An 18619-nucleotide genomic window follows, 5' to 3' on the forward strand; every position below is an offset into this window, starting at 1 on the left:
CAGGACGAAGTTTCCTCAGTGTAACTGTTATAGTATTGTAGATTTGTGTGTTTTGTGTGCACTAAAATATAATTTCAACAATATACGTGGCACTCATAGAATGCAGCTGACAGGAGACACAGGCTGAATTGGTAGTGGATTACTGGTTGTTGTTGCCCTGGCACATAAAAAGCCTGTTTTAGAATATAATTAAAAGACAAATCGTCGTGTACATAAAAGCAGGTTGCCAAAACATTAGACTATTTCATTTAAAAACTACACTTGTGTGTCTTTTTTTACCTCTATTTAAATCCGTAGCACACAGGTAACAATCTACTCTGCATACCAGGTTTTCTACCAAGCCCCAACAACTGCACAGGTTAAAAGCAGAGATTGCTGATCAATCAAAAAAAAGACGTACCTAATAGGTTAAAGCTGCATGCCTTGGGATATGTTGTATGTAATGACGAGCGCGTTAGGGGAAAATCCGATTTCTTTCAATTTAACAGCATTACATTTTTCAAATTCGCGTTAACTTGTTTGAGCACGTTTGATAAATAACTCATTGTACAAGAACCCACGGCCGTGCGCCTAAAATCCGAAAGCTTGCAGAGTTCATATTGAAAGGTTTGCTGAATTCATAGGCAAGCCTCCACGAACATAAAGGTTATGTTTTTAAAATGAAGACCTCCTAATTTCCATGAGTTTCATGAATTCCTTTTGACATTGCGCGCTACCAGCAACACAACCTCCTCTTAAGAGCCGATGCGCCATTTTCAACTGTTTAAACAGGAGATGCCCGTGCTGGTGATATATGGTGGTGGCGGCAGCCCCTCTCCCTCGCAGCAGCCCACTGGAGTTCAGCAGACAAGAACACATGAGAGGAAAGCCAGCTATGTAAAGAAGACCTTAGAAAACCACAATAAACTATGTCTAGGCTCAACCTAAACAGGACCCACGCAGTAGGATTTGTGATAGAATTGTGTTGATTTCTAAAATTCTAGAGAAAATTGGAAAGAGACATTTTATATAAACATTCAGCAAAGTTGTAATGCTGTGGTAAACGTACATTGTGCGCCCCATGTGTATTTTTTTGTAACCATGATGCGAAGTGACCTTTTTATTCAATAAAGCCATTTATTGCTGCAACAAAAAAAAACGTTAGGAACATTTTTTCAAAAGTATCGAACACCAGATAGGTGAATGTTAGGAAGGGGAAAAGCACAGGTTCGGCCAGTCAGATTGGGTGTCACACAGCCTTACCCGCCCTGCATGGCTCCGGCAGCCGCAGAAACCAGCGGCTGGCAATGAACCGGTACTCCTCAGGGGCCCAGGATAAGAGATAGATGTGCCTTGAGGCCACTTTAGAGCGGTTAGCTGCGCTTTACAACAACCCCGCATAAAATAATTGAAACTTAAATAAAGGGAGATGAATGGTAGAATTAGTGCCCTCTGTAAAGCACTGCATATATTCTGAAAAAACAGGATTAAGGAATAGAAAACCCAGTAAGATAGTATGAGGAGCAGTCAGAGCGATAGACACAGAGCATATAGTGATCACTTTCGCGGCCGCTTTGATGTTCTCAGTGGCCGCGCGGCTCTGAGAACATCAAAGCGGCCGCGGAAGTGATCACGCAAGCGGACAAATGGTGCGCGCACCCGGCGGCGCACATGCACTGTAGCTAGAGGCCTGCAAAAGCCACTAGTTTGCACTTCCAAATCCTGCTTACTAAAACTCTCGCCTAAGCAGCACTAAATCGCTGGCTCAGGCGAGACCTAAAAAGGACCCATATTCTGAAACACGTTTGCATCTCTGGAGTTACTCCTAGCAAGAGACAAAGAGCCATATATTGGCTCTCCCCGGTCTCCCTCAGATGCCAATCCTGAAGGGCGGACCATCATGAATGGGCTTTGGCAGTGGTATTTCCACTGTGCGAGGTGAATGAGCATGCAGACCGATATCTGGAGCTCTGACACGAGATGAATAATCGGTTGGTAGATGACCTGACTGAACAACACACTGATGAATGTTCAAGAGGATAGTCCAACAGATGATGAGAGCTCACTTTGAAAAATGTAAGATGGGGTGGAATTGAAGCTCAGAGTAGTTGGATAGAGAATGTCTAGTATTATTGATGGATGGGAACTGAAACAATGCACGTATACGAACTAATGTCCTTTGCCCCATACTGGAAAAGTAGCACTGTTGATTAAATTGATTTATGATGTGCACTGACAGACCTATGACACAGTAGCTAAGCTGAGTTTTTGCCTGTAGCAATAAAATATTTTTTATTGCTTTATGGTGTGTGTGTGTACTACTGTTTGGAGAAGGGAAGACTGCACAGAACATATGTTTGAGGAACATAGTTTATACTCATAAGGTTTTACTTTGTTTTTTTTTTTTTTAGTTCACTATGCCAGACCGGTTATCATCCTTGGTCCAATGAAAGATCGTGTCAATGATGACCTCATTTCGGAATTTCCACACAAGTTTGGATCTTGCGTACCACGTGAGTCATCAAGCAATTTTATTTTGACTCTGATAAGTCGTGGGTGTGTCTGTTCCTCTCCATGAATAGGATCCACAGCATGAAAAAGGGGCACAGGCCACAATTAACGATCTGATTCAATACCTCCCTACCCCGAAGGGCTTCCAGTTCTGTGAATAATCTTTTATTAACACTTGGTCAATGGATTCGAAGAAAAGTAACACAAATTAAATATACGATTAATGAAGTTGACCGTAAACTTCACTTTTGATATTTAAGGTAACAAAATTTAAGGTCACATTAAAGACATTGTGGCCTGCAACCGTTGGTTGTAAGCTATGGCATGTGCGTGGACAGTCCTCCAGAATGATCTGCATTGACCTGCACTAATCAATCTGTGATGCAAGCATGGTTTTCCCATGTCACCATCTTAGCAGTTCTCAGGAAACGTCTAGGTGTTGTAATTTATGAGAGCTGAGGTGTCCGTGTGTGGGGTGTGTGATAGGGACTTGGAGGTGTTTACTCGAGATTAGTGGTCCTTAATATGATTTTTTTAAAAGATTAGTAAAGTATATGTAAAAAAAAAAAGAGCAAAATGTTAAATACATTTTTTTAAAAAGGTTTTGTAGTTTTTGAAGGGATTTAAAATTGGGGGCTACAAATTAAGTTGGAATCCTTAGCTGGATTTGTGGGAGCTGCCCAAGTACAGCAAACCGAATATAGTATGGACGATGAATGGCCTAAATTGGAGCGCTGAAAGAAAGAGAGGGCACATTGGAAGCAAAAAAAGACAGTGTATATTAGTGTAGCATATTGCTTCGTCTTTTAGAACTAGAGAATGCTCTCTTTTGTCAGACTTAACTCATGTGACTACTTCAGTACCACTTTACTACCGCAGCATATTATGTAATTATTGCTGCAGGACATAAAATTCAACTGGCCTCTTACAAAGTCTGTATCCATGGCTGTCGAATCCGGATTAATGACTGTGCATTTGTGCCCATCCTTAAAAACACTTTCTGCTTTGTAGGAGCATTACTGATGGTCATTAATGTTAGAATAATTGCAAGCTATATGTGTGGATACGTAACACTTCATCTTTATTTGTCAATAGCCAAGAAGATTGCACACACCGGGTACTATCGTCCATATGTCTATATGATAAGCAGCACTCTTTAAAATCCTACACAGGCCAGATCTTTCCAAAGTGTACACTGCCAGACTCCAGATAAGGGTATCTCAAGACCACATTGCAGCATCTGAACTGCAAAATGCTGAACACCCATCTACCAGCGAGGGAAAAGTGAAACTAGATAGTCTTATATTGATGACTGACAACCCTCGCACTTCCCTTTTTGAAGCTCACACCTTCCACTATCCATGATGATTTGTACCCAGTCGCCTCAGTTGTTTTTTTCTGCTCTTATGAGAAGGATCCCAGAGCATATTTGAGGTTTGACACTTGTTTTTCTGTGAATTTAAACTCTGGATTTGTGTCTTGCCATTACTCGATGTTTCAAACATCTGTCAAGAGACCCTAATTTTTCTGAAGTAGAAACCTAAGCTTGTCCTAGCTTACCAGGATGAGTTCACAACCTACTTTCCATGCTTCCATCCAGGAAGTATAAGGCTATGCCTCCACAACGATCTCCAGTGATATGTGGAATGATGTCTCCTGCACTATTCTCTCCTCGTGGTAGAGAAAAATTGCAGCACACCCTAGAAAGGAGTAAGAAGGACCAATCCCCTTCAGTGTCTGCATTACATTCAGATACAGATGATTCTTTAACATCATACACCCCGATGTCTCCTGCTGCATCTCCTTCCTGAGTTTCACTGGTAGATGACGATACAACCTTCCACAACATTTTTCAATACTGAACATGCCACTGGAGGCCCTGTAACCTGTGCTGTCCGTTATGATGGAGATATACTCCAGCCTAGAGCAACACCAAGACCACTTTTTCCCTTAGTACCCCGGTCTTCTGGAGATTGTGGAGGAGAACCTCTCCAGTACAGGATCTTTCATAGCTTCACATGCTTGAATCATCCCCATTGGCGAAATGAGTCCCACACTATAATTAGAAAGCGGTACAGTGTTACATATAGCCTGGTCGAGCTGGGAAAACAATGTTAGTATCCCTATCTATAGAAGTCAAAAAGAGACACACTTCAGCAACTACCATACTTCAGATTTTCTACTGCACTTTGTGTGATGGCAGTCTCCCTGAGCTCTTTTCATTTTACGTCAGAAAACCCCTATGTTCGAGGCATATGAGCTGCAGATTACACACTGTGCATAGATCGCCATCTGGTGTTTGGCCCCCAATGATCTTACTCTATTGAAAGTCTTTTTTTTTACCAACTGTTAACTGCAATCTAACTAAACACCTTGTCAAAAACCTCTAAAAAGGCCTGTTTATGCCTTGTGTTACTTGTCATCCTTCCCACAAGGCAAATGACTGTCAAATGTGTTGCAATTTCTGTTCAAAACCATTTAAAGACAAAAAAGACTGGCTTTTCATTTGGCTTAACAAAATCAAGGCAAAAGATAACCCATCTTCAGATGAGGGCAGTTCTGAGTTGACCAACACAAAGAAGCCTCAGAAGGGAGAACTATCAGAGAGGCACTCCTCCAAAGAAAGAATGGTGCAAGAACCATCCAAGAAGGCTTTTAATAAAAAAATAACATCACAGCCCTTTCAGAGGGCAATGCCTGACCTCTGAAACCTCTCATAAATGCAAAAACGAAGATACTTCTTAGCAAATGTAGAGATAAGAGCTTAAGATCTGAATAGGTGTCTTACACATTTAAGAAACGACCTCCGACTGAACAATCGTTGACAACCCAAAACCTGTTCATGATGGGTAAATCAACAAAAATCTAAAACAGTGACACTATAAACGACGATGACTTAGTTCTCATGAGCGATGACCACAGTGACTCCATCTTTAACTTTACTTACGAAGGGGGCCCAGCCAGTTTTCCCAGCGTGTTCTGAGGTAGTCTAGTGTAGGGGGAGGCATTAAAGACGAGTGTACGGTAGATTTTAGGAAACTCCTCCTTTCCCAGTGCCCCCATCAGAATCTTGGCCTCCAGGAGGCTAAATTCTAGGGTGGCAGTATCTGTGGAAAGATGGGCTGTGCCTGAGTTGCAGGTATTTGCAAAATTGTTTCTGATGGATTCATCTGCCTATGGATTCCTCACCTTATGAATATCCCCTGCGCCAGCATTCCGCAGAAACTTTTTTCCTAGCTCTCCACGCCGGCGAGGTCATCACAATGCTATGGCTCCGCACGCAGCTCTGTGTGACGTCACTGGAGCCATAAGAGGGCCACGTCGGCGTGATGACGTCCGTTCCCTTTTTTCCACGCTGTCGTCTCTAACGGTTTTTCTACGGACTCTCCAATACTTTCTCCTGGATACTTTGTATTTATCTGGTTTCCTTCTGTGGTTTCGACATGTATGCTCCAAGGAAGTCTGGTTTCAAGCCCTGTAAGGAATGCAGGGGGCATATGTCAATCACTGACCCCGTGAGGACTGCCTGTGAAGTCTATAGTCTGATTACGACGTCGAGGGCTGTCCTTCCTGTAGGAAAATGAACCGGAAGGCCTTGAAGGAACAAGGAGCCAAGCTGTACATGGCTAAAGTAAGAAAAGAAAAAAGGGGTCAAACGTTCAAAGTCGTGGTCGTCGACTTCACATGATTCGAGGAGGAAGCACAAGAGGCATTCATCTCGACGCCGTTCATCGAAGCCTGTGGCTTCAAGGTCGGCTTCTCCGGCTCCTCGACGTCATGTTAAGGACTTCGTCTCTCCTTCTCCTTCAATGTCTCCTCAGGTGACTCCGGCCCATTCTCCTTCGTATAAGGGGACTCCGGTGCAGTCTCAGACACCGAGATTCTCTCCGGCTCCGGGTGGTTAATCGAATCCAGCTGATGCTGAGACGCCATTGGCTCCTGTGGCTCTGCCTGTGGCCCCGGTGGTTCCGACTCTGGAGGCTCCTCGATCAGATCTCGAACCGGCGCAGTATCCTTCATTCCCAGCGCCGGGTTCGGATTCCTCACATTTTTTTAATGCGATATATATGGTGTGTTTACCAGGGCCTTTTACCCTTCTGGTGCACCTTCGGGTCCCATGGGTCCTCTGGCATTTAATTTGGGTGTGCCTCACCATTATCCTCAGGCCCCCTTCGTGCCATTCATGCTGATGACGCCGTCCTGGCAAATTCCGGCTCCGAGGATGTCGACGGCGTTTGGGCAGTCCCCGGCTCCATCCGGCGAACCTTCTTCATGGATTTGTTCGACGCAGGTTGCTGCTACGGATGCGCCTTCGATGCCGCTCCCAGAGCCATCGATGCCGTGTGGCGCTGCAACCGAAGATGCGCTCGAGTAGAGAAGCGCAGAGGTTGCTAGAGGAGGAACAGTACCAGGCTGAAGATATGGAGGAAGGTGACATTTATGAGCCTGAGGATATGTTGGAGGGTCTGTGTGAGGCAAGTGGACTTGACACCTCCCCAGAGTGGGACTTTGCTTCTCAGAAAGCTTCTCCTTTGAAGGAAGTTGCACCTTACCATACTGTAATAAGGAAGGCTGCAGAGCTCTTGGATCTGCAGCTCCCTATGGCTGAGTATAAGCCTGATTTGCTTACAGAGGTGCTTCATTCTCCGTCCTCTGTGGTTGAACCACTCTTGCCTTTCAATGATGCACTGACGGAGCCGATCCTTGAGGTTTGGCGCAATCCTCTTTCTGCTCCTGCAGTTTCAAGATCTGTGTCCAGAAGGTACAGGCCTGCCCCAGGAGAGCCTGTGTTCTTTTCTTTTCATCCTTCACCTGAGAGTTTGGTGCAGGCGTCCTGTTCAAAGCAGTCTACGGGTGCCTTTCCGCAAACTCCTGCTGACAGGGACTCCAAGAAGCTTGAACAATCTGCAAAGGTCTTCTCATCAGCGAGTATGGCTTTGAAATCCACCAACGCTACCTGTTTTTTGGGTAGATACATTCATGCCCTTATGTACTCTGCCAAGCAGCTTCTTCCAAAATTATCTGCGGAAGACCGGGGTCATTTGAGTGAGGTTCTGGCAGACTCTCAGGCTGCTGCTCGCCAAGTTATCCAGTATGGCCTGGACACAGCAGATTCGGTGGCCAGGGTGATGGGCTCGTCCATTGCTACTAGATGACATGCGTGGCTGAGGTCTTCTGGGTTCTCACCTGATGTACAGGCTGCCCTTCTAGATCTTCCCTTTGACGGATCTAGGCTTTCTGGGGAAAAAGCTGACTCTGCTTTGCAAAGGTTCAAGGACAGTAAGGCCACAGCGAAATCATAGGGTCTACAGTCTCAGGCAAGGGGTTATGGCTATAGAAGATACCGTGGCTTTAGGAAATCTTCCATTCGTGGTTCCAGTCAGCCGCAGTAACCGCAACAAAACTCCTTGTACAAGTCCTACAGGAGTAAGGGCAGAGGTAGCCTTCGTGGAGCGGGTTGTCAGCCTTCTTCCTCCTCCTCCTTCTCCTCCTCCCATACCCCTCCTGGTAATGCAGGCAAGCAGCCCTAGATCTGCCATCATCGATCATGCAGGTTCTGTGGCGGGTCGGCTTACCCATTTTCTATGGGATTGGAAATTGGTCACTTCTGATCTTGGGGTTTTAGATCTGGTAGAAAATGGGTACGCCCTTCCCTTCCGGGAATTTCCTCAGCCTTACCCTCCTTGCCAAGGGTTTTGCACGGAGGATCATTTGCTTCTTCAGAAGGAGGTTCTTGTCCTGTTACAAAAAGTTGCAATAGAGGTGGTTCCGGAGCAGGTAAGGGGTCAGGGATGCTACTCCCGGTATTTCCTGATTCCCAACAAGGATGGCAGATTACGACCCATCCTGGATCTCAGAATTTTGAATCTGTTTCTCAAGCAGGAGAGGTTCAAGATGCTCACCATAGCGCAGGTTCTTCAGGCGCTGCAACAAGAGGACTGGATGGTGTCCATCGTCTTGCAGGATGCGTATTTTCACATCCCAATCCTGAAGTCGCACAGGAAGTATCTCCGGTTTACAGTTGGTTCTCAGCATTACCAGTTTGCGGTCCTTCCGTTTGGTCTTACTACTGCACCTCGAGTCTTCACCAAGGTGATGGCGGTGGTGGCTGCCCATCTCAGAAGGTCGGGGTTCCCGGTTCTCCTCTACCTGCACGACTGGCTTCTGAAGGCAGTCGCCAGAGATGGTGCGTGGTCATCTGCAGGTAACAGCTGTTGTTCAGATTGGGTTTTTCGATGAATGTGCCCAAGTCTCACCTGGTGCCCTCCCAGCTCAACCTGTTCATAGGGGCAGTACTGGATACCACTGTGTGTCAAGTTTTTCCTCCTCCGCAAAGTATTCTCGACATTCAGGAAATGATCGCTTTATTCCACAATGGAGCGGTTGTTCCAGTTCTGAAGGTCCTACGCCTGCTCGGTCTGTTCGCCTCCTACATTCTGTTGGTCAACCATGCACGCTGGCACATGAGGGCGCTCCAGTGGTGCCTCCGCAGGCAGTGGTATCAGCACAACCGAGATCTCAGGGAGTCTGTCAGATTCTCCAGAGAAGCTGCAGCGGATCTGTCTTGGTGGAGTGTGGAGGGCAATCTGTCAAGGAAAGCCTTTTCGTCTTTCTCCATCGGTGGCCACAGTGATAACAGATGCCTCTACCCTAGGGTGGGGTGCTCATCTGGGGGATCTGGAGATCAAGGGTCTTTGGTCTCCAGAGGAAAGGTTGTCTCATTTCAATCTTCTGGAATTGCGGGTAATACGTTTGGCGCTCAAGGCCTTTCTCCCTTTCCATCGTGGTCAGTCGGTTCAAGTCCTGACGGACAACACTACCGCGATGTGGTATGTCAACAAGCAGGGAGGAGTAGGGTCGTACCCTCTCTGCAGGGATGCATTGCGGCTTTGGTCCTGCGCTCAGGACCATCGGATTTGCTTGATGGCAAATCATCTGGCCGGGGTGCTAAATGTTCGTGCAGACAGTCTGTCTGCAGTTCTCCACCGACCATGAGTGGCGGCTTCATCCAGAGGTAGTTCGACACATCTTCCGGACGTGGGGTACTCCTCGGGTGGACCTGTTTGCCACTCTCAAAACGCGCATTGCCCGTCATTCTGCAGTTTCCGATGCAGGGGGCATTGGGGGACGCGTTTCAGTTGAGCTGGTGCTCACATCTCCTTTACGCGTTTCCTCGCATACCCTTGATTCCTCTGGTTCTGAGGAAGATTCACCAAGACCGGGCCCAAGTCATATTTGATTGCCCCGGATTGGCCAAAAAGGATGTGGTACACAGATCTACTTCACCTCTCATCGCACCCTCTGCTCCGTCTCCCTCTCAGGGTAGACCTTCTTTCGCCGGGGCAGGGGCAGGTTCTACACCCCCACCTCCAGAGCCTGCACCTTCATGCCTGGAGATGGAACGGGGCAACCAGAGTTCCTTCTTGCGCCCTCCTGACGTGGTGGATGTTATTTTATCGGCCAGGCGACAATCCACCAAGTCAATTTACTCATATAGGTGGTCTAAGTTTGTTAAATGGTGTGGAGAGAGATCCATTGACCCTTTAAAAGCCCATCTTTCTGATGTGCTTCAGTTTGCTCTTTCCCTGGCTCAGCAGGGCTGTGCTGTGGCCACGGTCAAGAGCTATCTATCGGCCTTATCAGCTTTTCTATGTCTTCCTGATCAACCGTCATTATTTAAATCTCGGATTGTACTAAGGTTTATCAAGGGCCTTACAAACATGTTTCCTCCTACTCCTTTTGTAATGCCACAGTGGGACCTTAATATTGTCTTAACTTTTCTGATGGGGTCCCCGTTTGAGCCTCTTCATAGCTGTCCTCTGAGGCTTTTGTCCTTTAAGACTGTCTTTCTTGTAGCCATAACCTCGGCAAGGAGGGTGAGTGAGCTTCAAGCTCTTAGTTCTAAACCCCCTTTTCTCACATTACATGCTGAAAGGATGGTACTTAGGACCAGGGCTGCTTTCCTGCCTAAAGTAGTTACTCTGTTTCATTTGGGGCAGTCTATTACTCTCCCTGTTTTTTATCCTCCTCCTCATCCCTCCAAAGAGGAGGAAAGACTTCATCGCCTGGACCCAAAGAGAGCTGTAAGCTTTTACTTGGACAGAACGAAGGACTTTCGTCTGGACGATCAGCTCTTCGTGGGTTATGTTGCTCATTCCAAAGGAAGAGCGGTGCACAAGCGCACGTTGTCGAGATGGATCATCCTTGCCATCAAGATCTGCTATGCCCTGGCTGGTAAGGTTCCACCTGAGGGTATTAGGGCTCATTCAACTAGAGCTAAATCTTCTACATCTGCTTTGGCCAGGGGTGTTCCTGTGGCAGATATTTGTAATGCCGCGACTTGGGCCTCCCTCCATACTTTCGCAAAGCATTATTGCTTGGACTCTGAGATGAGGAGGGAGGGCCACTTCGCACGCTCTCTTGCAAGACTTTCTGGTATAGGAAGGTGGACACCATCCTCCGGGAGTGGGGACTGCTGTGGGAATCTATTCACAAGGTGAGGAATCCACTGGCAGATGTATCCATCAGAAGAACAAGTTACTTACCTTCGGTAACGCTTTTTCTGGTGGATACAGTATCTGCCTGTGGATTCCTCACTGGCCCACCCGCCTCCCCGTTGTCCACCTTTGTATACCTTAAAAGTTGTCTTGTTTGAGATGTTATGCTTTTTAGTACATTGGTAGGAAATGCTTGTTTGATTTAGCTTTCCTTTTGTTTATGTACTATGTATATTTGATTGTATATTGTATACTGTGTATACTTTGAATATGGGCCACCTGTGCGCCTCGGGGGCACGGAAAAAATGGGTGGAACTGACGTCATCACGCCGACGTGGCTCTCTTATGGCTCCGGTGACGTCATACGCAGTCGCGAGCGGATGTCGTTGCATTGTGACGTCGCATCTTGGAATAGATGATTCACATCCTCAACATACAGATCCCTAGGACAACTATGATGTCGATCCTCCAGGGGATACTGACCCCGACCTTTATCCAGCCAGACAATCGCCTCCTGATGATGCTTCTTCTTACCAGGACTTTATTGCTGGGGCAACTGCTTATCACCAGGTCCAATCACATAAAGACACTATTGAGGATGATTTCCAAATTGAAACCCCTTTCAGTACCAATAGGGTGACTCTCAACCTCTCCATGTTAAAAGGCATGCTACGAAATGGTGAGGATATATTTAAAGACCCTGTTAGAGCATGCATCATTGAAACCTGGGTAGTATAAAAAATTGTGGCACCATCTGAATAAATATATATAGATATATATATAAAAGCGCAGCTTCCTCCAGACTCTAGTTATTTTCAATGCACGCGAAAGACTTAATTCACAGACCTCAGCTGATGCCCCTCCGTCTGACAAAGAGTCAAAACGTATTGGTGCTTCAGGCAAAAGGGTGGCTGGGCAAGCTTCCAATCATTGGTGCATCGCTAGCAGCCAGGCACTATTAGCAAGGTACAATAGAGCACGTTGGGATGAAATGGAGGATCTCCTCCAACATCTCCCTGAGCAATACAAAAAGGGACAAGAAATTGTTACTGAGGGGAAACTAATTTCTAATAATTCTATCAGATGTGCCCTAGATTCAGCAGACACAGCCGCCACAGGCATAAGCACCAGCTTATTACTACGTAGGCATGCATGGCTGTGTGTGTGTCTGGATTTAAACCAGAGGTACAACCGACTTTGCTAAATGTACCATTGATGGGGAACATCCGTTTGGTTCCTAGGTGGACCAACCATTAGAAAAAAGACAATGAGGTAGCCAAATCAATTGGAGCTTTACAAACCTACACTTTACGTGACTCTTTTGGTGACTCACATTTGAGCAAGCCATCAAGACTGTCTTCCGAGGCTTCTACATCCTCATACAGACCACAAAATCAAGCTTCCCCCCGCTAGAGGATACTTTAGCGGTACACACAGAGGGAACAGCTGTAAAGGATGCATATATAGGTGCCTCCACATGCACCGCACCCTCTATCTCAAAGCAGTGATTCTCTTCTCATTCCAACCCAATCAAAGCATAACCGTCAAAACAAGTATGCAACTTCTGGGCATGATGGCCTCTTGCATTGCTATAGTACCACATGCTCGGCTGGATGTCTATGCTGTAAGACTGTCTAGCACACCAGTGGTCGCAATCATAGGGTCGCTAACCGGATCTAGTGTTGGTTGACTGTCACACTCATTGCTCTCTGCAGTGGTGGAGCAAAACATTTGTCAAAGGGGCAGCCTTTTCTCAACCCTGTTCCCCAGATCATGCTTAAAGCAGATGCATCCCTTACAGGATGGGGTGTTCACCTACATCATCTAACAGTCCATAGTCTTTGGGAACCCAAACATGAGGCTCTCAGGCTACAAGCTGGTCACTTGGCATTGAAAGCATTTCTACATCACCTCACAGTACCACAAGACAACCATGTTGTATTTATAGAAACCGTGGGGGTGGGGGGAGAAGAGATATGCAACTGGTGAGATCAATATATGCACAGCACCCGTTCGGACTCAGTCCACCGTTCATTCTATTCTTAGTCCTATTCCACAGGACTACATCCACAAGGTATGAAAAACACGCCCTTCAGCATTTGCACTAAATGCCACACAAAATATTGCAGACAAGACTTGCACAAAGTCTGCATTGTATGTTTATCTACGGAAGTCAAAGAAACATCCTGTAAGGCATGTTTGGCATTCAGGACAAAAAAGATACTTCAGCAATGACGAGAGCATGGGTCCTCACAAACATACAGCGCTGCTCGAAAAATGCTCCAGATATCTTCGGGGGCCAGTCACTGGACCCCCATCAAGAACCGGAGGCACAGACTGCGCCAACAGATGTACATATATGCTGGCTAGCAGTGGAGGCAGTTCGGACTCTGAGCCTGACTCTGTACAAGGGCACTTGTGTATCTCCGCGAAAGCGGCCCAAAATCCTACCTAACCACCCACACCAACTTTCAGAGCCCCACTGCCTTCAGGCCATGTAGGTTTCTATCAACAGGCACACAAACAAAAGTCCACTACACCTGGAAAGTAAAATAAATTCAAAGCGTTAACGGTTGTTTCGGCACCCACACCGAACCAAGCTTCATCGGCGCAGCCGAACTCAAATAAGGACTCTGAGCCAAAGAAACATACATCGAAACATGGTCCAGCATCAAAACCTACACATAAGCCGTTGGTGCCACAAACAAAAACAGAAAATAAGGAAGGCTCTTCGACACCCTCCACATCTTTGGCTATGAAATCACCAATAAATACTGCAGGGCCACAGAAAAAGCAAATCGAGCCCATTCTTGAACACTTGCAAGAAAAGCTGGAACAAGGACAAAATACTTTTTGTAAACCCTCCTACTTAGAAGTGTGGCACAAAAACACCACCACCTGCTTCTCTTACACTGCAGAAGTGGAAGAAATCTTTTGAAGAGGACATTGCTGGGCCTCAACAAACCCATCAACAAAAGTAAAAGCAGGACAGATGCACAAGCACAGTTTGTTTTTCATTCTCCACCTCTTCCTATCATCTATTCCGTCACCTGTTACACTTTCAACAGAACAGGCGCACTCACCCGAACTCTTGACTTCTCAGCAACCAATGCCTTTGTTAAATCAATCACTTCATAGTGACCATCAACATGAGGGTAATAGCCCTTACTTCATAGATCCTGAGGGTGATCTCAATACATCCCCTGATCCATTGGATTATACTGATCCAATTATATCTCCGTCCAAACCCTCACTACCAGATGATACGTCAGTTTATCATAACATCATTAGTAGGGCTGCTACATTCCATAAAGTTAATCTACACAATGTTCCACAGGACGATTTCCTGGTAGAAACACTTAATACAGCACAGAGTAATGCAGATACCACCTATGCTTAAAGGTATGCTAGCATCCACACAGGATATATTTAAACAACCTGTTAAATCAAGACTAACCACACCCTGTGTTGAGAAAATATATCAAGCCTGTCCACGGGACCCTGAGTATATCCAGTTACTCGCTGGTGGTGCATTCGACCAGAAAAAGAGCAAATTCTCAAGGCAAAGGGGACACACCACCTGCAGATAAGGAGAGTAGAAAATATGATGTAGCAGGTAAACAAGTAGCAGCACAAGCTGCCAACCACATGCGTATCGCAAATTCTGTGGGTCTACTCTCCCGATATAATTGGACTACATGGCATGAAAAGCAGGAACTATTGCAGTAGCTCCCTAACCAATACCGGGAACATGCAACACAGTCAGTGGAAGAGGGCAAATCAATATCCAATGCCACTATACAATGCGCCTTAGACTCTGCAAATGCACGAGGTTATTCTGGGCAATGCTTGGCTCAGAGTATCTGGGTTTAAGCCACACATACAGCAACATCTGCTTCATTTAACTTTTGATGGCAATAATTTATTTGGCCAACAAGTAGATGAAATGCTGGAAAAACTGAAAAATGACACACACATCTAAGGCAATGGGGGCCTACAAACATATTAGTACAGTAGTTCCTTTTGTAGGGATCAATACAGAGGTACAAACAGAGGAAATTCTTCCTCTGACTCAAACAATAGCAATAGACCACATGGTTCCTATCAAAACGAATTCAATGGGGAACTTTCTGCAAAACAAATTATAGAAACAAGTAATGGCCACGTAACCACTGCCAAAATCCTACCCCTCCAAAACAGTGCCAACCTACACCTCCCCCAACACATACAACTTCAGTGGGGGAAAGGTTACAAACCTTTTATCAACAGTGGCAGAAAATCACCACAGACCAAAAGGGATTAGCCATAATCAAAGCTAGGTATTATTTGGAACTCAAGACACCACCCACAATTCCAACTAAACCACAAAAAATGCCAAATGAACATCTTAGACTTGTACAAGTAGAGGTTCTTTTTGGCCTTCGAAAAGGAGTAATAGAACTAGTACCATTAAAACATCAAGGACATAGAGTGCGCTCCCTTTATTTTCCCATTCCCCAAAAGGACAAAACATTAAAGCCTATTTTAGATCTCGGGCCACTAAACAGGTACATCTCCTCCAAACACTTTCACACGGTCACACTACAAGAAATAATACCAGTGTTAGAACAAGGAGATTTCATGACCGCATTAACCCTCAAGGATACATACTTCCATATCCCCATTCATCCAGCAATCCGACGTTACCTATGCTTTCGGCTAAACCGACAACACTATCAATTCAAAGTTCTACCATTCGGGGTCACAATAGCGCCAAGGGTTTTCACAAAATGCCTTGCAGTGGTGGCAGTAGCTCATCTCAGACGAGAAGGAATGAAGGTCTTCCCATAACCAGACAATTGGTTTATCAATAATCCAGCACACTATCTGTGCCTTCAGCATCCTCAACAAGTAATAAACCTACACAAACGGGGGTTTACACTGAACATACAAAAGTTTCCCTTGCAACCCTTGCAAACTCTGCCTTTCCTAGGTGCAAACTCAATTCAATCACAGCCAAAGCATATCCTAGTGCAGAAAGAGTCTCAAAGTTCATGCAAACATTACCTCTTTTTCAGCCACAACCTTACATCACAATAAAAAATGTGATGGGTCTGTTAGGAATGATGACCTCATGCATAGCCATAGTACTACACGCTCGTCTACCTATGGGTCCCATTCAACTCACTCTGCAATCTCAAGGGTCTCCAGCGGAGGGACGTCTACAAGATCTAGTGTTGGTAGAGCCAGCAATTAATCACTCTTTGCAGTGGTGGAACAGCAACAACCTGTTGCAAGGCCAGCCCTTTTATGTTATGGCAGAATATAAAGTGCGATGATTACTCCATTACGGAGTGTTCCGGCGCTGAATTTCATTCAGAGACTGAGATCATGAAGAGCATAAAGGATAGAGAGATTCTAGGTAGCAAATTGTTTCCTAAACAACCAAGTTTTGAGTTGCTTCCTAAAAACTGCTTCTAATGGCTCCTGTCTGAGGTAAACAAGTAGTGAGTTCCACCTCTTAGCTGCCACGTACCTAAAAGAGGTGCTCCCGAAACGTTTCATATTGAATTTGGGAATGCAGACCAGTCCTGTTCCAGCTGATCTCAGGCTGCACTTGGGGTGATAGGAGTGTATCATGGGATGAAGATATTTCAGGCCCTTGCCCTGTAGTATCCTGGGGATATAGCATAGGGCCTTCAAAGCACCAATTCCGCAAATCACCATTACTACAGACGTGTCCCTTCAGGGATGGGGGCACATATGCAAGATCTCACAGTTCGAGGTCTATGGACACATCTGCATATCCATCATCTGGAGCTACTAGCTATTCAGCTAGCCCTTTCGCAATCACTTGTACCACAATACAGTGCTGATACGAACAGACAATATGACTGCAATGCATTCTATATAAAAAGGAGGGGGGCATATTCCTCACAGCTATCTCTTCTTTCAGAGAGAATTTTGCACTGGGTAATCTACCACAAAATCCACCTCGTAGCAGAATACCTACCTGTGGTGGACAACAACTTCGCAGATATGCTCAGCAGAACACATCAACAGGTGCACGAGTAGGAGAATACACAACTGCTTCTCCACTCTTATTTCAAAAGGTGGGGAGACATTTGTTTGCCCCTCAACGCCTAATGCCAAAACTTCGCATCCATGTTCCCTCACCCGCTATCCAAGGGCAATGCCCTATGGATGAATTGGTCAGGAGTATTTGCGTACACTTTTCCTCCTCACCCAGTCAATCCATATGTAGTTCAGAAGTTAAAACAAACCTCTCTAACCCCAACATGGGCATGACAGCAATGATTCACAACACTACTGCAACTAACTGTCTCTAGCGCCATGCAAGAAACACCCTCTTTGGCCACATATACTAATTCGGGATCAGGGGAAATTCTTACACCCAAATCCCAAACAGCTCAATCTGGCGATTTGGCTTCCGAGTTCTTAGAATTCAGACATTTAAAACTACCACAAGACTGTGGATATCCTTAAATAAGTTTGCAGTCCTACAACTAGAGCTTGTTATGCAGCTAAATGGAAACAATTTGTACATTTCTGTACAAATAAAAACAGCCTTTATCACCTGCTATACAGGATATTGTAGGCTATCTTTTCCATCTGCAGCAAGCAGGGCTTTGCTTATACATCCATTAGGCTACACTTAGCAGCACTAGCAGCCTACTTGCAAAACAGACATATGTCTAATACCAGTCATTAAAGCATTCATGGAATAGCTAAGAAGAGTTATACCTACTTCCACTCCAGAGGCCCCAACCTGGAACTTACATTTTGTACTTACCAGGCTTATTGGGACCGCCATTTGAACCACTTCATTCATGTCAACTTAACTTGGAAGGTTGCATTTCCAGTAGCAATCACATTTCTCAGAAGAATAAGTGAATTGTAGGCACTCACTATGCAAGAACCGTTCTTTAGAGTTTATGCAAACAAAGTAGTTCTAAGAACGAACCCAAAATTTTGGCCCAAGGTGGTGTCGACCACGGAGTTACCAGTGTTTTTTCCTGACACTGTAGCAGAAAGGTCTCTTCATACATTAGATGTTAAAAGGGCCATCATGTTCTACACAAACAGAACAAAGTCATTTAGGAAAACACAACAGTTCTTTGTTTCTTTTATCAAACCACATCAAGGGCCACCAATATCCAAAGCAGGGATTGCTAGATGGATAGTCCGATGTATTCAGACTTGCTATTAAAAAAACAAAAGGGGGGGCGTGGCCAAGATGGCGGGCTGAACAGTCGCTTGCGACAGAGGCTCCTCGCTCCTGACCCACTGACCCCGGCGGCTGACTCTCAGCATTGAGCCTCAATCTGGGCGGCAAACACTGCGCAACGTCGAGGTAACGCGGGGCGGTGACCCTGAGAGCAAATTGCGAGGGTTTCCTCCATGTCGCAGGAGTGAGCAACTCCCGGACTTCGCGAGGCGGCAACGAGGAAATTGCGCCCAAACTGAAAGACAACTAGGACGGCGGACCGAGCGCCAACAAAGGGGCCCGATAACGGTGGTGACAGAGGCTGCCAGCTGAAATTCATTGTGTATCCGAACAGGCAAGAGGAAGGTGGAGTCTGGCACGGAGCGAGGGGCGGCTGAAGGTCTGGCTTGAGTGAACGCCGCCT

At 45.8% G+C, this 18619-nt stretch overlaps 1 protein-coding gene across 7 annotated transcripts in view; it reads left to right on the forward strand.

Annotated features, from left to right (window-relative positions):
- Positions 1–18619, forward strand: part of DLG3 (discs large MAGUK scaffold protein 3) — a 1834707-nt gene that overhangs the window by 1738095 nt on the left and 77993 nt on the right. For all 7 annotated transcript variants that reach the window (XM_085608387.1, XM_085608388.1, XM_085608389.1 and 4 more), the window contains one exon: positions 2391–2492. In XM_085608387.1, coding sequence (XP_085464513.1) covers positions 2391–2492 — 102 coding nt within the window. The remainder of the gene's footprint in view (positions 1–2390; positions 2493–18619) is intronic.

Source organism: Triturus cristatus, chromosome 5_2 (genome assembly GCF_964204655.1).
Source record: "Triturus cristatus chromosome 5_2, aTriCri1.1, whole genome shotgun sequence".
NCBI lineage: Eukaryota > Metazoa > Chordata > Amphibia > Caudata > Salamandridae > Triturus > Triturus cristatus.